Source organism: Capra hircus, chromosome 20, assembly GCF_001704415.2.
Source record: "Capra hircus breed San Clemente chromosome 20, ASM170441v1, whole genome shotgun sequence".
Lineage (NCBI taxonomy): Eukaryota > Metazoa > Chordata > Mammalia > Artiodactyla > Bovidae > Capra > Capra hircus.
In genome coordinates, this window is record NC_030827.1 from 63,850,492 (window position 1) to 63,866,442 (window position 15,951).

The 15,951-nt window shown below is 44.6% G+C and overlaps 1 protein-coding gene across 2 annotated transcripts in view; it reads left to right on the forward strand.

Moving 5' to 3' along the window:
* Positions 1-15,951, forward strand: part of SEMA5A (semaphorin 5A) — a 555,951-nt gene that overhangs the window by 187,416 nt on the left and 352,584 nt on the right. For both annotated transcript variants that reach the window (XM_018065613.1, XM_018065612.1), the window contains one exon: positions 8,348-8,542. In XM_018065613.1, coding sequence (XP_017921102.1) covers positions 8,422-8,542 — 121 coding nt within the window. In that variant the 5' untranslated portion in view covers positions 8,348-8,421. The remainder of the gene's footprint in view (positions 1-8,347; positions 8,543-15,951) is intronic.

Here is a 15,951-nt window from a genome sequence, read left to right on the forward strand (position 1 = left end):
AAGATGCAATGTGCCTGGGTGAACATCCTGATTTCCTTTATAGACTCAGTACCGTAACAAGAAAACTTTAATTTTGCTATATTCCCCAAAGAATATGATGTTTGGTTATTGTTTTTGGAAAAGAAGAGAGGAATCTATTTTCTTGGACACTTTGCATTAACTTAAGTTTATTGTTTTAATGGTTCTTCACTTAATGGCATCTCCTGGTCAGTACCTAGAATGTCTGATGTTCTGAGGAAAGAGCCCAGATTCATTCAACAGGTTCCTTCCAGCCCTGAACACACCCCATGGGCTTGGATGGCCCCTGACCTTTATTCCCCCTTCTTGAACTTGAACCCTTTGGAAGTCACAGCTTCTTCCTCCATTCAGAGGGATTCCTCCTTTTCCTGTGGCTTGTAAGATTTGCTCTTACTTCTAGGATAACTGGGTATTTATCAAAAGGTGGATTTTGGCTTGCTTGATTGCACACACCTGTGAGCTGGAAGTGCCCAGACTGTGCCTTCTTCACTTTGCACCTGTGTCACAGGGCTCTCCCTTGCCCACAGGTGGCATTCTTCAGTGACTGGCTGGATTAGTGACGACCCCTGTTTCCAGACCATGGGTTCATCTGTTTTGCTTTAGTCTCGAGAGAGAACTGTGTTTCTGGGTGTGATTTGAGTCATTTGAACTTGTGGCCCTAAGTGTGAGCAGGAAGGTAGGTGTGCCAGGCAAAGGGCCAGCGGGTTTTGCTCCTGTTTCAACGTGGCCTGCCACTGTTTGCTCCTTCTTACCTTAACCTGTAAGATCCATTCAGTCCATCTGAGCTTTTGCTTTCTCTGCTGCAAAGTGACGAGATGACTTCAAGTGTCCCTTCCATCTCTCAAATTCATGAGTTTTTGAGACACTTCCCATATCCCATGTGCCAAGGGACTGAATAAACCGCCTGACAAGGGTGCTTGCTTTGTGGCGAGGGGTGGGTGAGCTCTCCATGCTACATAAGACATCAGTTATGTGGTTTCTGACTCATTCAGATGGCCAGTTCAGCTTGTTGGAATGTCTAACTTGGGGCTGTCACTACGTGCTCAACATAGCTTGTTTAAGATAAAAAAAGAGAGAAGTCAAAATTTAGAAACCTGGAAGGTTATGGCTTTCCATAGACCCCTCGATGAGGAAATAGAGACTGTTCATGATTCATCAGGGTTTACCGCAGGGGATCTGCCACCTTGGCCGGAGTAGGCGGCTGCTGTGTGTACAGAAGGTGGAGGCCAGCCTTGACCTTGGCTAATGGGAAGCCTCAGGACACACGTGGGGCTGAGGCATCAGCGGATGTGCAGGTGCACGTGCAAGGCTTACCGGAAGGACCACGGGTGGGCTGGAGGGGCTGAAGGGAAGCCTTGGTGCTGGCAGCGGTGATGGTGGAATTGGGAGGAGGGGCACTGTTGGTGAAAGGACAAGGGGTTGTCTTGGGAAAGCAGCTGGAAGATCTTGCAAGGGTTTCAGTGGGGCCGGGCTGCTTACCTGGCAGCTGCTGATGGTGTACCAGGCTCCAGGATGCCACGTTTGGCTGTGCCAGGGTGTGCGGGCATCAGGCTCCGTGGTCTGTTCCAAGGGTAGGCTGGTTTCTTCAGTGGTTCTGCTGCTTTTGCTTTGGGCTGGGGCTTTAGTTCCTGGGGGAGCGGCTCACCTGATCCCATGGCGGAGGGCTACGAGATGCTTGGAACGATGAGGGTAAACACAGACCTTTCGGAAGAGCAGTCTGTCCCCGTCTTCCAAACGCTGTCATGTTTCCGCTGGTACCAAAGACCGTAACTTTTTACAGTTAAGATGCACAGGCAGAGCGTCTTCGGGTCGGTGTACTCCTGCGAGGGTGGAGCTCAGCCTCCTGGTCCTCTCCGAGCAGCTCACTGGTCAGCTCTCTCACCTGGCTTCATCCTCTCGGAGATGGTGGTCCTGAAGCCATCAGGTAGGAGCCGGGCTGGCAGGGTTTCCACAGACTCTCAACACCAGTGAACCTGGCTACTTCTAGCCTAAGACTCAGAAGAAAACCAGCCACCACTGAAAAGAAGTCCATGAAGCTTATTTTGGATCTGTTTTTATTAATAACTAGTGAGACTTTTGTTCCCGAAGCAAAACTTCTTGTATAGCTTTCATTCTTTTCATTTTTCTTCTGACAGCAGTAATTTTTTTTTTTAAACTAAAAGCAACAGTTATTTTCTGTTCCCTAAAGCCTATTCACTTGCAGTGTGGGTGTGAACGGGAAATGTTATTTATTGCACAAACACACATATACAGAGTTTTGCTTCTTTAGATCGAGCTTATAGAGGGCTCCCCCCTCCCACATCAGGAAACTGAAAAGAAGGCTTGAGGCATTTTGAAGAAGCTGCAATGAAAATGATTTGATTGCACAGCCCAAAGAGGCTCTCTGTAATAAATTTTCCTATTGACAAAACCACTTGCTTAGTATCAACTCACCAAACATACTTTTAATTTTCCAGAGATAATTGGATGGAATTTGAACAACTTTTCCTGAAATTGATCCTTTGAAAATTCTTTCCTCATGTATTTCCCCAATGGAGCTAAATAGTTATATTTAATGTGACTTTCATTTTTCTTGAAGTTTTCTGGAAATGATTCAATACAAATTCACTTGGCTAATTTTACAAGCATATTTTAAAGTAATCTTTCAAGTGATGATAGCTTCTTTTATTTCTAAAGAGGGAGAGGTGTTTTGACACATTCAAAGCAGAGGTTATCAACCAGGACAATTTGATAAAGTCTGGAGGCAATTTTCAGTGGCACAGATAGTGGGGCGCTACTGGTTACTGGGTGGAAGTGGGTAGAGAGAGGCCAGGGATGGTGCTAAATGCACAGAACAGCTCCCAGAACAAAGAACTGCCTGGATCTAAATGTCAATATGTCTGAGATGGAGCACTGACCTTGCTGGCATAAGGATGCTTCTCCCTACTCCATGGTATTCCACTAAGAAGTGAGAGTCCAGGATGGAAGGACCTGATGTTTATATCTGAGCCCACTTAGAGTAAAAGGCTATTCAAGGAGTTAGTTTTGATGGTAGGATGCTCAAAAAACCCTGATCTAAATGACAACTCTGCATGTCCCTCCCTGGTACCTTACCAGGATGACTGTTTATAGTGCCTTTATTTTAGGAAAAAAAGGTAACATGTTATAGTCTGAAAATTATAAACTTCTAAAAATCACCTGTTCTCATTAAATGTGCGTCCCTTAGCTTAACACGGCAATCCTGTAATTTCATCTCCTCCCCATCAATCCACGGCTCTCTCCCCTTTTAGCTGCTCTTTCACTTGACACGGCATTTCCTTCTCTAATCATCACTTCCAAAATCCCAGGCGGGCGACGGATCGGGCGTTTGTGTTATTTTTCTTCACCTTTCCTTCAGGAGGCAGAGATGTCAGCACTGAGATTGGAATGCATGGCTATCGTGAGCGTGAGACAGTCCCAACTGGCAGTTGTCTGTGTGGCTTGTTCCACAAAACAGAGGTGGGTTCTGAGTTGGCTTGGATCTGACACATTGAAGAGCGATCTGCAAGAGGAAGGGTTTGCTTTTAGCCTTAAGGTGACGTGAGCTCAGTCTCAGAGGTCAAGGTGGCCGTGTTCCCATCCATCTCCGTGATGGACGCTGTTCAGAGGGAGTCGGTGTGTCACAGATACTGGTCTGGGCGCCTGGTGGGTGCTGGGCGTGGGTGTCCGTGCTTGCTGCCCTGCCTGTCACAAAGCCAGCTAGCGCTTGTTGAGCCGTCAGTGTTACTTTCATTAGCTTTCCTATATATTTTTTTAATCATCATCATTTTTTTTGATGGAGGGCAGTGAAAATCTAGCTGCAACCTTTCCCGAGAGGGTTGGTGAGGGTGCTCTGCATCTCCTTGCTCTGAACAGAACAGAATTACACCCGAGCACCTCTGACAGGTGTGATTCTTTTTAAAAATTTAACTTCTTATTTTATATTGGAGTAGAGTTGGGCTTCCCTGGTGGCCTGTGGGTAAAGAATCTGCCTGCCACCGCAGGTGACGTGGGTTCAATCCCTGATTGGTAACATGCCCTGGAGAAGGAAATGGCAACCCATGCCAGTATGCTTGCCTGGAGAATTCCATGGACAGAGGAGCCTGGCGGGCTAGTCCATGCGGTCGCAGGAATCTGACACAACTCAGAGGCTAAACAGCAACAACAACAACAACGGATCGATTTATAATGTGTTAGTTTCATGTGCACAGCAAAGTAATTTATTTCTAGATATACATACATTCATTCTTTTTCAGATTCTTTTCCCATGTAAGTTACTACAGAATATTGAGTAGAGTTTGCGGTGCTGTACAGTAAGTAGGTCCTTCTTGATTATCTGTTTTATATGTAGTAGTGTCTTTGTGTTAACCCCAAACTTCTATTAAGATATGTCATTTGGTGAAACGTCATAAGCCTCAGGTCACAGGGACCCCGGTATTCCCTGTGGGTCCTTGTATTCACCTCTAAGCTGGCATTCTAGAGCAGTCTCCAGTTTTGCAGACTGTGACCCCACTTCCAAGGGTGAAATTAATCATGCTTTTGATTTTATAATCCACTACAGCCATGCTTTTAATTTTATAATCCCCTTGGTCCTTTTCATAACCACCCTCTCTACTGGAACTGTAATCCTTTGGCACCTCTGTTCTTCTGGGTCTTATTCTCCCTCTGCTTCTTGAATCTGCATTCTCATCTCTGCGCCCCACTCCTCAGCGGCTGGGACTCCACTGTCCATGACAGTGTGCTGTCTCTGGGCAGGGGCCGCGGCCCCACTGGATGGAGGTGCCCCTGGACCCCAGTTTTTTTCTGCATTCCTTCCTCCGCCTTACTTGCTCACAGTCTCTCCCTCCCACAGACACCATTCTCTTTCCTCGTCACGATTTGCAGCCCCTTCATCTATTTCTCTGTCTAATTTGCACATTTCTAACCCCCAGGAACATTGAGTCAATGGGACTCAGAAGGTGGAGACTGTGAAAGATGACGTACCCTCCACTTCATGCTTTCTCCATCTATATATCTCATATATTGAGATATCATCTCTGTCTCATCACTATCATGATATCTTACTGTATATTCATGAACACACCCCCTTTTTAAAGATGAAGCCCCTTTCTTCCTTTCATAACCACAGTCTCTTTGCTCCTCTGGTGGCTTAGCTGGTAAAGAATCTGCCTGCAATGTGGGAGACCTGGGTTCAGTCCCTGGATTTGGAAGATCCCCTGGAGAAGGGACAGGCTACCCACTCCAGTATTCTTGGGCTTCCCCTGTGGCTCAGCTGGTAAAGAATTCACCCGCAATGAGGGAAACCTGGGTTTGATCCTTGGGTTGGGAAGATCCGCTAGAGAAGGTAATGGCTACTCAGTCCAGTATTCTGGCCTGGAGAATCCCATGGACTGTACAGTCCCTTACCGTATATTCATGAACACACCCTGTTTTTAAAGATGAAGCCCTTTCTTCTTTTTCACAACCACCTCCTCTTCTGGAATCTTAATCCTTTGTCACCTGCTTTTCCGGGTCTTATACTACCTCTCCCTCTAAAAGCTGCATTTTCGTCTCCACTCCGCACTCCTCAGAAAAGGAGACACATTTAGTGATCAGTTTTTTCTGTATCCTAAAATTTTCGGAACTTTGATCTCTTAGTGCTTATCTGACTTCATCGAATTTTCTGGGGTTACTTAACATTCAAGGTACCACACATATTCTGTCCCTCTTTTGCTTCATCCGTTTCCTTCTTGGTTCCTTGCGTCATGGATTCTGTCTCCTGTTTTTCTGAAACTGACTCCAAAATTGACCACGGACTGTTCTTTGACTAAATAAAGCCAGCCGTCTTCACTCTGCCTCATGAGGGTACAGTTGACGCGGTCTCTTTTTAAAGTGTGCCATACCTGTCCTCCCTGCAGCTTCGTTTGACCCTCGTGGTGCTATATTTGTGAGATGCTCTGTGTTTCTTCTCTTATTTTTGTGTGGTTGCTTTTCTTTAACAACTTCTAAATAAATACTTCTCTTTAGCCAAATTTTCCCGTCTCATGTTTCATGAGTCTGAACCACACCCATGATTTTAACCATTCTAAATATTATATGCTGTCTCTGAATTCTGTTTTTTTTTTTCTTTTCTGAGCATCCACCATGGAGTTTCCACAGTCTGCTGCATTTCCTTAAATGTCTCTCAGCATGTTAAACCCAACATGCACCAAACCAAATGATCATATCCTCCTCTAAAACGGCTTCTGTTGTTTTTCATATTTGGAAATAAAATGGCCTCACTATCCTCAAAGGCACTTACATCCTTTGAGTCCGTCTGTGTTTTTTGCTTTCTGTTCCTCCATATTTAACAGATTGGAACAATAGCCGTTTATGAGGAAGTTGGGCTGGCTCCACTAACTGATGCCTGTGCTCTTGGGATACTTACTGAAGTCACTCAGTGGGTTTCAGCTTTATTTACGTGTCAGGCGTCTTGATGGGCCTGGCCGGGAATCCGGACTATATGGGAGATATCGCTAGGAGGACCTGTATGTGGTCTCTCTGGCTTGGCGGTTTCAGGGGCTTTTCGGACCCTGTATCTCAGTGTCCCAGAGGATGTGATCAAAGAGACAGGAAGTGGAAACTGCCGGTCTCTAAGGGTGAGAGCTTGGAAGCTGGGGTGTCATCACTTCTATTATATTCAGCCGAGCAGAGCAGTCAGAGAGCCAACCCAGATTCAGGGTTGCAGGGAAGGGACCCAGATCCAGCTTTCAGTGGGAGGCAGGTTGGAGAATCTATGACGTCTTCCATTTTCTGGACTTCCCCTTACCCATCACATGGCGTGTTTACTGGATTTGCCTTAATTTCTGTTGACACTGAAGCCCCTGAAATCACAGCCCCACTTATCCCTCTTCTGGACAATTGCCAAAGCTTCAACTTAACTTCTCCACCTTTGTGCTCTTCTGTACCCAATTTCCTGTGTGCACTCCGGTGAGAGTGATCTTGTTAACATTTCTTCTAATGTTAATATACTGTGGTAGCTTATTTTTATGAAAATAGAGACCTCAGAACTTAGTATCATTCACCTTCCAAATCTTAACCCAACCTGCTCTCTAAGCTGCTTCTCCCTTCTCCCCTCTACATCCTTTGGGGTCCAGGTCAAGTATAGTCAACTGTTCCCAGCCTGTGTAGCCTGATCCTTCCTCTTACCCCATCCAGTGCGTCTTTTCATCCTCTTCTCGATTACGGCTGGAAATCTCTGTCTGTTGAAATCCTGTTTATCCTCTACGATTAAACTCAAATATGAAGTCCTCCTTGGGCCCATCCTTGATTCCCCTAAATAGCAGCATGCTCTCTCCCCTAACTCCCACAGCACTCCAGCTTCTTTTTATGGTTTTCCAACAGATTGGATTATCGTTATTTTTATAAGCCTATCTTATTTTAAAGCTTATTAATCTTTTAAATTATTCATGCTCTTTAAAGTCTCTAAGCTCCCAGTGCAGTGATTTCATTTCACCCAGTAGGTGCTCCGCTTTGGTTTTATTTGATTCACACTTGATCGCTAGCCAGAAAGTTTGCAGCCAGGTCATCTGTAAGTTTCAAAGGATAAACTCACCCACTGTGGATGATTTTTAAGAGCTGGGGGCATGATGTTAAGCAGGTTATTAGGAAAGGGCAATGCTCATGGCCTTATTTAATAGGGGCTTTGTATTTTGAAAAGGGAAGGGGAAGAATTCAGAGGGCTTCCACATATAGATCTGTGTCTTCGCAGGGAGGTAAGAATGATGTTCCGAGGGAAAAAGCAAACAATGATCACAAGTCTTAAAGTACATTGTTCAGGGGTGACGGTGACAACTTGATAGAGCTTAAGTGTGAATATTCCCCCTTTTATAATGGATGGGCTATCTCATAAAGTCATTGGGAGGAACAGAGATCTGGATTCAGATAGATAGATAGATGTGCTAAGTCGCTTCAGTCGTGTCCAACTCTGTGACTCCATGGACTGCGGCCCACCAGGCACCTCTGTCCATGGGATTCTCCAGGCAAGAATACTGGAGTGGGCTGCTATTTCCTTCTCCAGGGGATCTTCCCGACCCAGGGATGGAAGCCGTGTCTCTTATGTCTCCTGCATTGACAGGTGGGTTCTTTACCACTAGCACTACCTGGGAAGCCTGTATATGTATCTATATCTATATATATCTCTCTATATATACATATACGTATATACACACATTTCTGAAATATCTTCCAGAAAAAGGGATGTTTTTTTTAAGTGCTCTCTCTCTTTTTCAACTAGCGTGCTGAGGCTCTACCAAAAGACCAACTACTGAAAACCTGCCCATGTTCATAAACTTTTCTCTTCTGTGTGTTTTAGGTACTTTCCACACATGACGGGACCACGAGCTTCTGGTTAGACAAGTGCCCAGCGTTGACGGTCTCCTGCCCATCATGAAGGGACCCTGCGTCATCGCGTGGCTGTTCTCAAGCCTGGGGTGGTGGAGACTCGCCCAGCCAGAGACAGACTCGTCTCTGTGTCAGAGAGCAGAGCACCCGGTCATTTCCTATAAAGGTGAGAGTCAGGCACGCTCGCATTGCAAAGGCACCGTTTAAGCCCAAGTTTCATGCTCAGGATAGCAGCGGTTATCACTCTGCTATTCTGTGACTTTTGTTTAAAATAAGAGCGAAAATACGAAATCCCCTATTTCATATTTTGAAACTGAGAAGAATTCAAGCTCAGAATGGTCACAGATAGAAAATCCCATTGTTGAGGCCATGTTTATTTGACAGGTGCTGTCAGTCCCCTAGGCATGCCAACCGGGGGAGAAAAATGTGACCCTCAGAAATAACAACACACCAAGCAAAACAAAAAATTCTTCACTTCAGCATTTCTCAACAAAGCCCGAGTCCTACCACAGAGTGTATGCCTTTGTCTTTATCTGGCATTGCATGGCAGACGGAATTTTTTGCTGTCTCAAATATCTCCACAGATCTGTAGGATCAATTGATTAATATGTGTACACATTCTTTTATTATTTAATTCATGAAAAGTTTTTAGGGTTCTTTACCCCTCAACACTTATAGGCGTTCAAGATGAAAATTAAACTAGCCTTTCTCTCTGTCTTCAAGGAAATCATACTTATATCATGAAGCCAAGTATAATTAGACATTGTATTTTAATCATTCATCCACTAGTATTTTAATTTTACTATTTTGTAACTTTTGTGTCAGAAAATTTTTGAAATATATACAAAATTAGAATCTGTTCTAAAGTCTAAGGAACACTCAACCCCTGGATTTATTCATTCTTTTATTTTTTTCTTTTAAATCCCCACCCATGCTTCACCCACATTCACCAAATTATTTTGAAGCAAATTCAAGAAATCGTACAATTTTGTCGTAACAGTTCAGCTCTTGAATATCAAAGATGAGGAATTCATACTACTGTTATCACATCAAAACAATCGAAAGCCCAAACATAAACCAGTGCCATAAAATTAGCAACCGTCACGCGAGTACTGAGTACTGTGAGCCCCCTGATTGTCGCAGGAATGCTTGCCCCTTGTTTTGCTAATAGATGTGTTGAGTCGAGGGTGGAATGAAGTTCATACGTTGCCGTTGGCTGGTGTCTCTCCCGAGTCTCCTCGGCTCTCCCGTGCTGTGTTGTTCTGTTGCTCCCCTGGCAAGTTCATTTTTAAAGAAACCTAGGTTCACTGTCCTGTAGCATTTCCACAGTGCTTCCCATTGGTGTCACTGAGATGTCCTTCTGTCCCTAACATTTCCGTAAACTAGGAGTGATAATGTGAGGCCACTCAGGTTCAGGTATGCCTCTTTTTATCTCTACTGTGTCATGGATGGTGCCCTGACCTTCACTGGGCTATGAAATAATCAGTCACTGACGATCATTCATTCATTCATCTAAACCTACTGATTCATGCATGGGTGTAAAACTAGGAGTCTTACATTTTCCTACTCTTTCTTCACTTAATGGCCAAATTATTTCTATATATAGTAACTTTCCCTCCTTAACTATCTGAATTTCCTAAGGGTGAATCTGACATAGGAAAGGCAGAGCGGATGCTTATTTTTCTTTCCTGTGCCATTTTTAAAAATAGTCCAGTTAGTTGGTTCTCTAATATTATCCAAAGGGGACAAATAAAATGTTATGTTTGGCTTTTTTTAGAGTTATTTTTAATACATGGATTTCAATATTTGATATATTTCAATCAGTTGCAGCTTTTATTCTTGTAGATGGTACAATGATCACATTTCAAGCTTAGGGGAGGGGATGCTCTTGAGGTTGCCTCCTGAGTTTTTCTGAGACAACTCAAGTGGCCTTTGATGGCTTCTTTATTCTCTGGGATAACAAGGTGCCCCTCACTCCTGTTATCCATTTCCTTCCATTGACCTGAGAAGCAGCTGTTTTCATCTGATTGGAGCACAGGAGTGGCCAAAGTGAGGTCTTGTCAGTGTACAGAGCTAAGAAAAGTGTTCTCCACAGCACACTTGATTGTTCTGGATGATTCCAGTTCATCTCAAGGACTCTAGGGATCTCTTCCAGACCTCTTCCATCCTATGTCTCTGTCTTTCTCTGTTGTGCACAGACTCCTCTCTCTGCAGGTCAATGTAATTATTCCTTTGCCTTTGTCAGCAATACACACTCAGTTGTTTCACAATAATGGTTTTGTGCAACTCTAGTCCTTGTTGATTCGGAGAAGGCAATGGCAACCCACTCCAGTACTCTTGCTTGGAAAATCCCATGGATGGAGGAACCTGGTAGGCTGCAGTTGCTGAGAGTTGGACACGACTGAGCGACTTCACTTTCACTTTTCACTTTCATGCATTGGAGAATGAAATGGCAACCCACTCCAGTGTTCTTGCCTGGAGAATACCAGGGACCGGGGAGCCTGATGGGCTGCCGTCTATGGGGTCTCACAGAGTCGGACACGACTGAAGCAACTTAGCAGCAGTAGCAGCAGTCCTTGTTGACTACAGAAAACCCTTTTGTGTGGTTTTTCTTTTAGTCATCAGGGTATGAATTGCACTAGATATTTGAAGCAAAATGACTGCTTTGAAATTGAAGGAATTTAATTTTGTATGGTTGGGCCATCAACTCAAAACATAGTTAATTTCACTTTTGGTTTTTGAGATTTTTCAAAATTGACATAATTCTGTAATATTTTAAAGCCCAATTAATAAAACAAGGGTGTTGGGAGAAAGTGACTTCACTGTTTTCCTTACCTTGTTCCTCCTTTCTCCGTTTAGCTCACCTTTTACTTATAGTTTATGATTTTTGTTTCTTTTTTAATGTAAACAAAATTCCACACACACACACACATATACATGTACCAATATATTCATACCCTCTTTTCTTAAAAAGTAGCATGTATACAAAATTCTCTCTATCGAGCATTTTTTCACATCAGGATATGAACTGGTGTCCACGCCTCAGTAACATGGATTTATGTCACTTCTTCTCATTGTCACATGGCTCTCATCTGTGGAATGAGCTCCAGTCTCTTCAACAACTCCTTACTGGGGGATGTGATCATGTATAGTGTTACAATGTACAGGACCTCCTGGAACAATCTTTGGGTATTTTTTACAAGTGTGCTATTGACAGAGATTCCTGGAATTGGGATTGCTGGGTCAAAGGGTGAATGCACCTGTGGTTTTGCTAGATCTTGCCTGATTCCCTTTCATGAGGGTTGTGCCATTTTTTTATTCTCCTTGCTCTTGGTATGAGTGTTTGATTCCCACCAGCCTTTCCAGCAGAGCACACTATTAGGCTTTGGGATTTGGGACAATCCTGTAGTTCATCAAAGGCTTCCCAGGTGGCTCAGTGATAAAGAACCCACTTACCGACACAAGAGACATGGCTTCATTCCCTTGGTTGGGAAGATCCCCTGGAGGAGGAAATGGCAATCCACTCCAGTATTCTGCCTGGAAAATTCCATGGACAGAGAAGCCTAGCAGAGACTACAGTCCATGGGGTCACGAAGTCAGATGTGACTGAGCTACTGACTACGCATGCATGCATAGTGCGTCAATGGCATCTCAGCATACTTTCAAACTGCATTTTTAAAAGGACGTGTGGACACAGCCGGGGAGAGAGAGGGTAGGAAGAATTGAGGAAACAACATTGACATGTATACTCTTCACGTATGCTAAGTCGCTTCAGTCATGTCTGACTCTGTGTGCCCCCATAGGCTATAGCCCCGCCCCCTCAGGCTCTTATGTGCATAGGATACCAAGAGCAGGTTGCTATGCCCTCCTCCAGGGCACCTTCCTGACCCAGGGATTGAACCTGCCATCTCCTGCATTGGGAGGCAGGTTCTTTACCACTAGCGCCACCTGGGAAGCCCTATATACTCTATCATGTGTAAACTAGGGAAATAGTGGTAAGCTGCAGTATAACAGGGAGCCCAGCCTGGTATCTTGTGATGACCTAGAGGGGTGGGATGGGAGGGGTGAGGGAAGCTCAAAAGGGAGGGATATGTGTGTGTATATGTAGATATCTACATTTACACATACATATGTATATATAATTATGACTCATTCGCATTATTGTATGGCAGAAACCATCATACTGTAAAGCAATTATCCTCCAATTAATCAATCAATTAAAAACAATTTGGAGTGGATATTCAACTAACATTTAATAGGAGCCTGTTATGTACCGGAGTCTGTGCTAAATTTTGAGGAGACAGAAGTAAAAAACACAGTTCCTATTTAGGGTTTAGAATGTCTTAAGCAATACAGACCGAAAGGGCCGTTGCGTTATGTTCCATTAAGGGTCCTCACAGAGTTGTCTTTGCCAGGTGCATGGGAGCCTAGGGAAAAGGTGTCTGAACCAGCGGCCTGGGCTGCAGAGGAGTGCTTGAGCACAGGAGTGGCTGAGGATGCTTTCTAGGATGCTGCAGGACCAGAGCTGAGTCCCAGATGACTGTGATAAGATGTTTATGAGTCTCACAGAGGGATCACAGCAGGTTTTGGCAATTGACAAGACCAGTGAGCCATGAAATCTCAGTTCAGATCATGGAGAGAAGGTGGAGGGAGATGAGACTTAGAGGGAAGATTTAATAATGTAGGGCCTCAGAAGGCATCTCTAGAAGGCTCCCTCTGTCCACACAGGCTCAGCATGGAAGGTGGAGAACAGGCAGTGGAAAGAGCCACCCCCGGGGCTGCTGCTATGACCAAAGGGAACTGTGAAGAGGGCAGGAGGGCCTGAACTGCAGGATGGGTAGCAGAATGTGAAGAACTGGGTGGATTCTGGAAATCTGCAGAAGACGTTGTTGATGTTTTCAAGGAGGGACCATGAGGCAGTGAGTGCGAGCCCCAAGTTCTTGGCTGTTGATTCCAGGCGGAGTAAAGAAGGGAAGCCTGAAATGATGAGATGAGGTTGAGAAATCTGAGTTCCTAGCTGCCATCAGATGGAATTAACTAGCTTAGAGCTGGAGTCATGGGTACCAGGAAGGAGAGCTTTTTCAAGAGGGAAATGGCCATCAGAGTATCTGGGCCAGAAGGTAGGGTGACAGACTCACCCTGATTTCCCCTGGGCTCTTTTGGGGTATAGCCCTGAAAGCTCCTAGAGACATAGATTTGACCCTTGGGTCGAGAAGGTCCTCTGGAGGAGGGCACAGCCACCCACTCTTGACTGGAGAATCCCATGGACAGAGGGGCCTGGTGGTCCATAGGGTTATAAAGAGTTGAACATGACTGAAATGACTTAGCATGTGCACTGAAAACTCTACTGTATTTTCAGAAAACTGGAACGGATGGTTACCCTCTTAGAAACTGTCAGCAATGGTGTATTTATTTCCCAGTGTTGCTCTAACCAGATACTATAAACTAGATGATTTAAAACAACAACAACATGGTCTCTTATAGTTCTGGAGGCTGGAAGTCCAAAAACAAGGTGTCAGCAGAGCTGTGCTCTCTTTGAAGGCTCCAGGGAAGAATTCTTCTTTTCTACGTCCTAGCTTCTGGTGGTCGTCAGCAATCTCCTGCGTTCCTCGGCTTGTGGACCCATCACTGCGGTCTCCGAGTCTGTAGTCACATGGCATTTTCTCTGTGTGGATGCTCTTGTCTTCTCTTCTTTTTATAAGAATAGGAGCCTTATTGAATTTAGGGCCCACCCTAACCCAGCATGACTAAATCTGAATTAATTACATCAAGATCGTATGACCGAATAAGATCATAATTATCACAGGTTCATGAGGTTACAACTTCAGCGTATCTTTTGGGTGGACATATTCAGTTCAATTCAGTTGCTCAGGCGTGTCCAACTCTTTCTGACTCCATGGACTACAGCACACGAGGCTTCCCTGTCCATCACCAACTCCCAGAGCTTGCTCAAACTCATATCCATCAAGTCAGTGATGCCATCCAACCACCTCATCCTCTGCTGTCCCCTTCTCCTTCCTTCAATATTTCTCCCATCAGGGTCTTTACAAGTGAGTCAGTTCTTCATATCAGGTGGCCAAAGTATTGGAATTTCAGCTTCAGCATCAGCATCAGTCCTTCCAATGAACATTCAGGACTGATTTCCTTTAGGATTGATTGTTTGGGTCTCTTTGCAGTCCAAGGGACTCTCAAGAGTCTTCTCCAACACCACAGTTCAAAAGCATCAGTTCTTTGGTGCTCAGCTTTCTTTATAGTCCAACTCTCACATCCATACATGACTACTAGGAAAATCATTGCTTTGACTAGACAGACGTTTGTTTGCAAAGTAATGTCTCTGCTTTTTAATATGCTGTCTAAGTTGGTCATAGCTTTTCTTCCAAGGAGCAAGCGTCTTTTAATTTCATAGTTGCAGTCACCATCTGCAGTGATTTTGGAGCAAAAATAATAAATAAATAAATAAATAAAGCCTATCACTGATTCCATTGTTTCCCCATCTATTTGCCATGAAGTGATGAGACCAGATGCCATGATCTTAGTTTTCTGAATGCTGAGCTTTAAGCCAACTTTTTCACTCTCCTCTTTCACTTTCATCAAGAGGCTCTTCAGTTCCTCTTCACTTTCTGCCATAAGGGTGGTGTTATGCGTGGTGTCACCTACAAGACTTATTCAGCCTTTAGTAAATGACATTCATCAGTGCAGCTTCAGAGCAGTGATGGGGATGAAACTAGATGGTAATGAATGGAGGGATGTGTGTGAGTTGAAGGAATAGATGTAAAAATAGAGAATTATTGTTTCAAGCAGGCAGGGACAGGAGGATAGGGAATAGCTTTTAAGAGAGCATTACTTAATCCTCTTTAAATGTTGATGGGGAAGAGAGAAAAGACAGGGGGAAGGAATTGACTAGGCAGAGCCCCCAGGGCTGTAGGAGGGGACAGGATACGGGGCACAGGTGAGGGATTAGCTCCCAGGAAGCAGACCCCACCCCCAGGGAGCCCAGGGGAGGGAGGCCGGGGGAACCCAGGATGCAGGGCAGTCAGCAGGAGGGGGTTGCCCAGGACTCCATCTTCGCCGAGGAGGAGCAGGCAGGCCGTGGGCCAGGAGGATGGGGCTTTAGGAAGGAAGTGCCGTTCTTAAGAAAGGATAAGACTGTTGACCAAGAACAGACACAGAAGATTCCCCATGGCTGTTCAGAGCCCAGTCGGTCCTTGAAATGGCTCCTTTTATAGCTGAGCAGGTGGCCACAGCTATGCCCCCTAAACACTTATCTGTGCTCTCTACAAACAGTCTGAGAGAGTATAACGAAGCATGGATGAGAGAGCAATAAAGGCAGGACCGGGTCACCCTGATGCTTAAGATCTTGATATTTGGGGTATATTTCAAATTTCACATTTTAGTTTTATATGTTGGGGTCACTCTGAACGAGATTCTACTCAAGGAGAGTCTACAGGAACATTTCATTACAGCTAAGCATGTTTCATCGAAGTCTTGATTAGATTTGCCTAGTTGGGCAGAAGATGCTGGCAGGATATTGGTAGAATATTTGCCACTCCAGGCTCCTCTTCTCTTGTGGAGTTC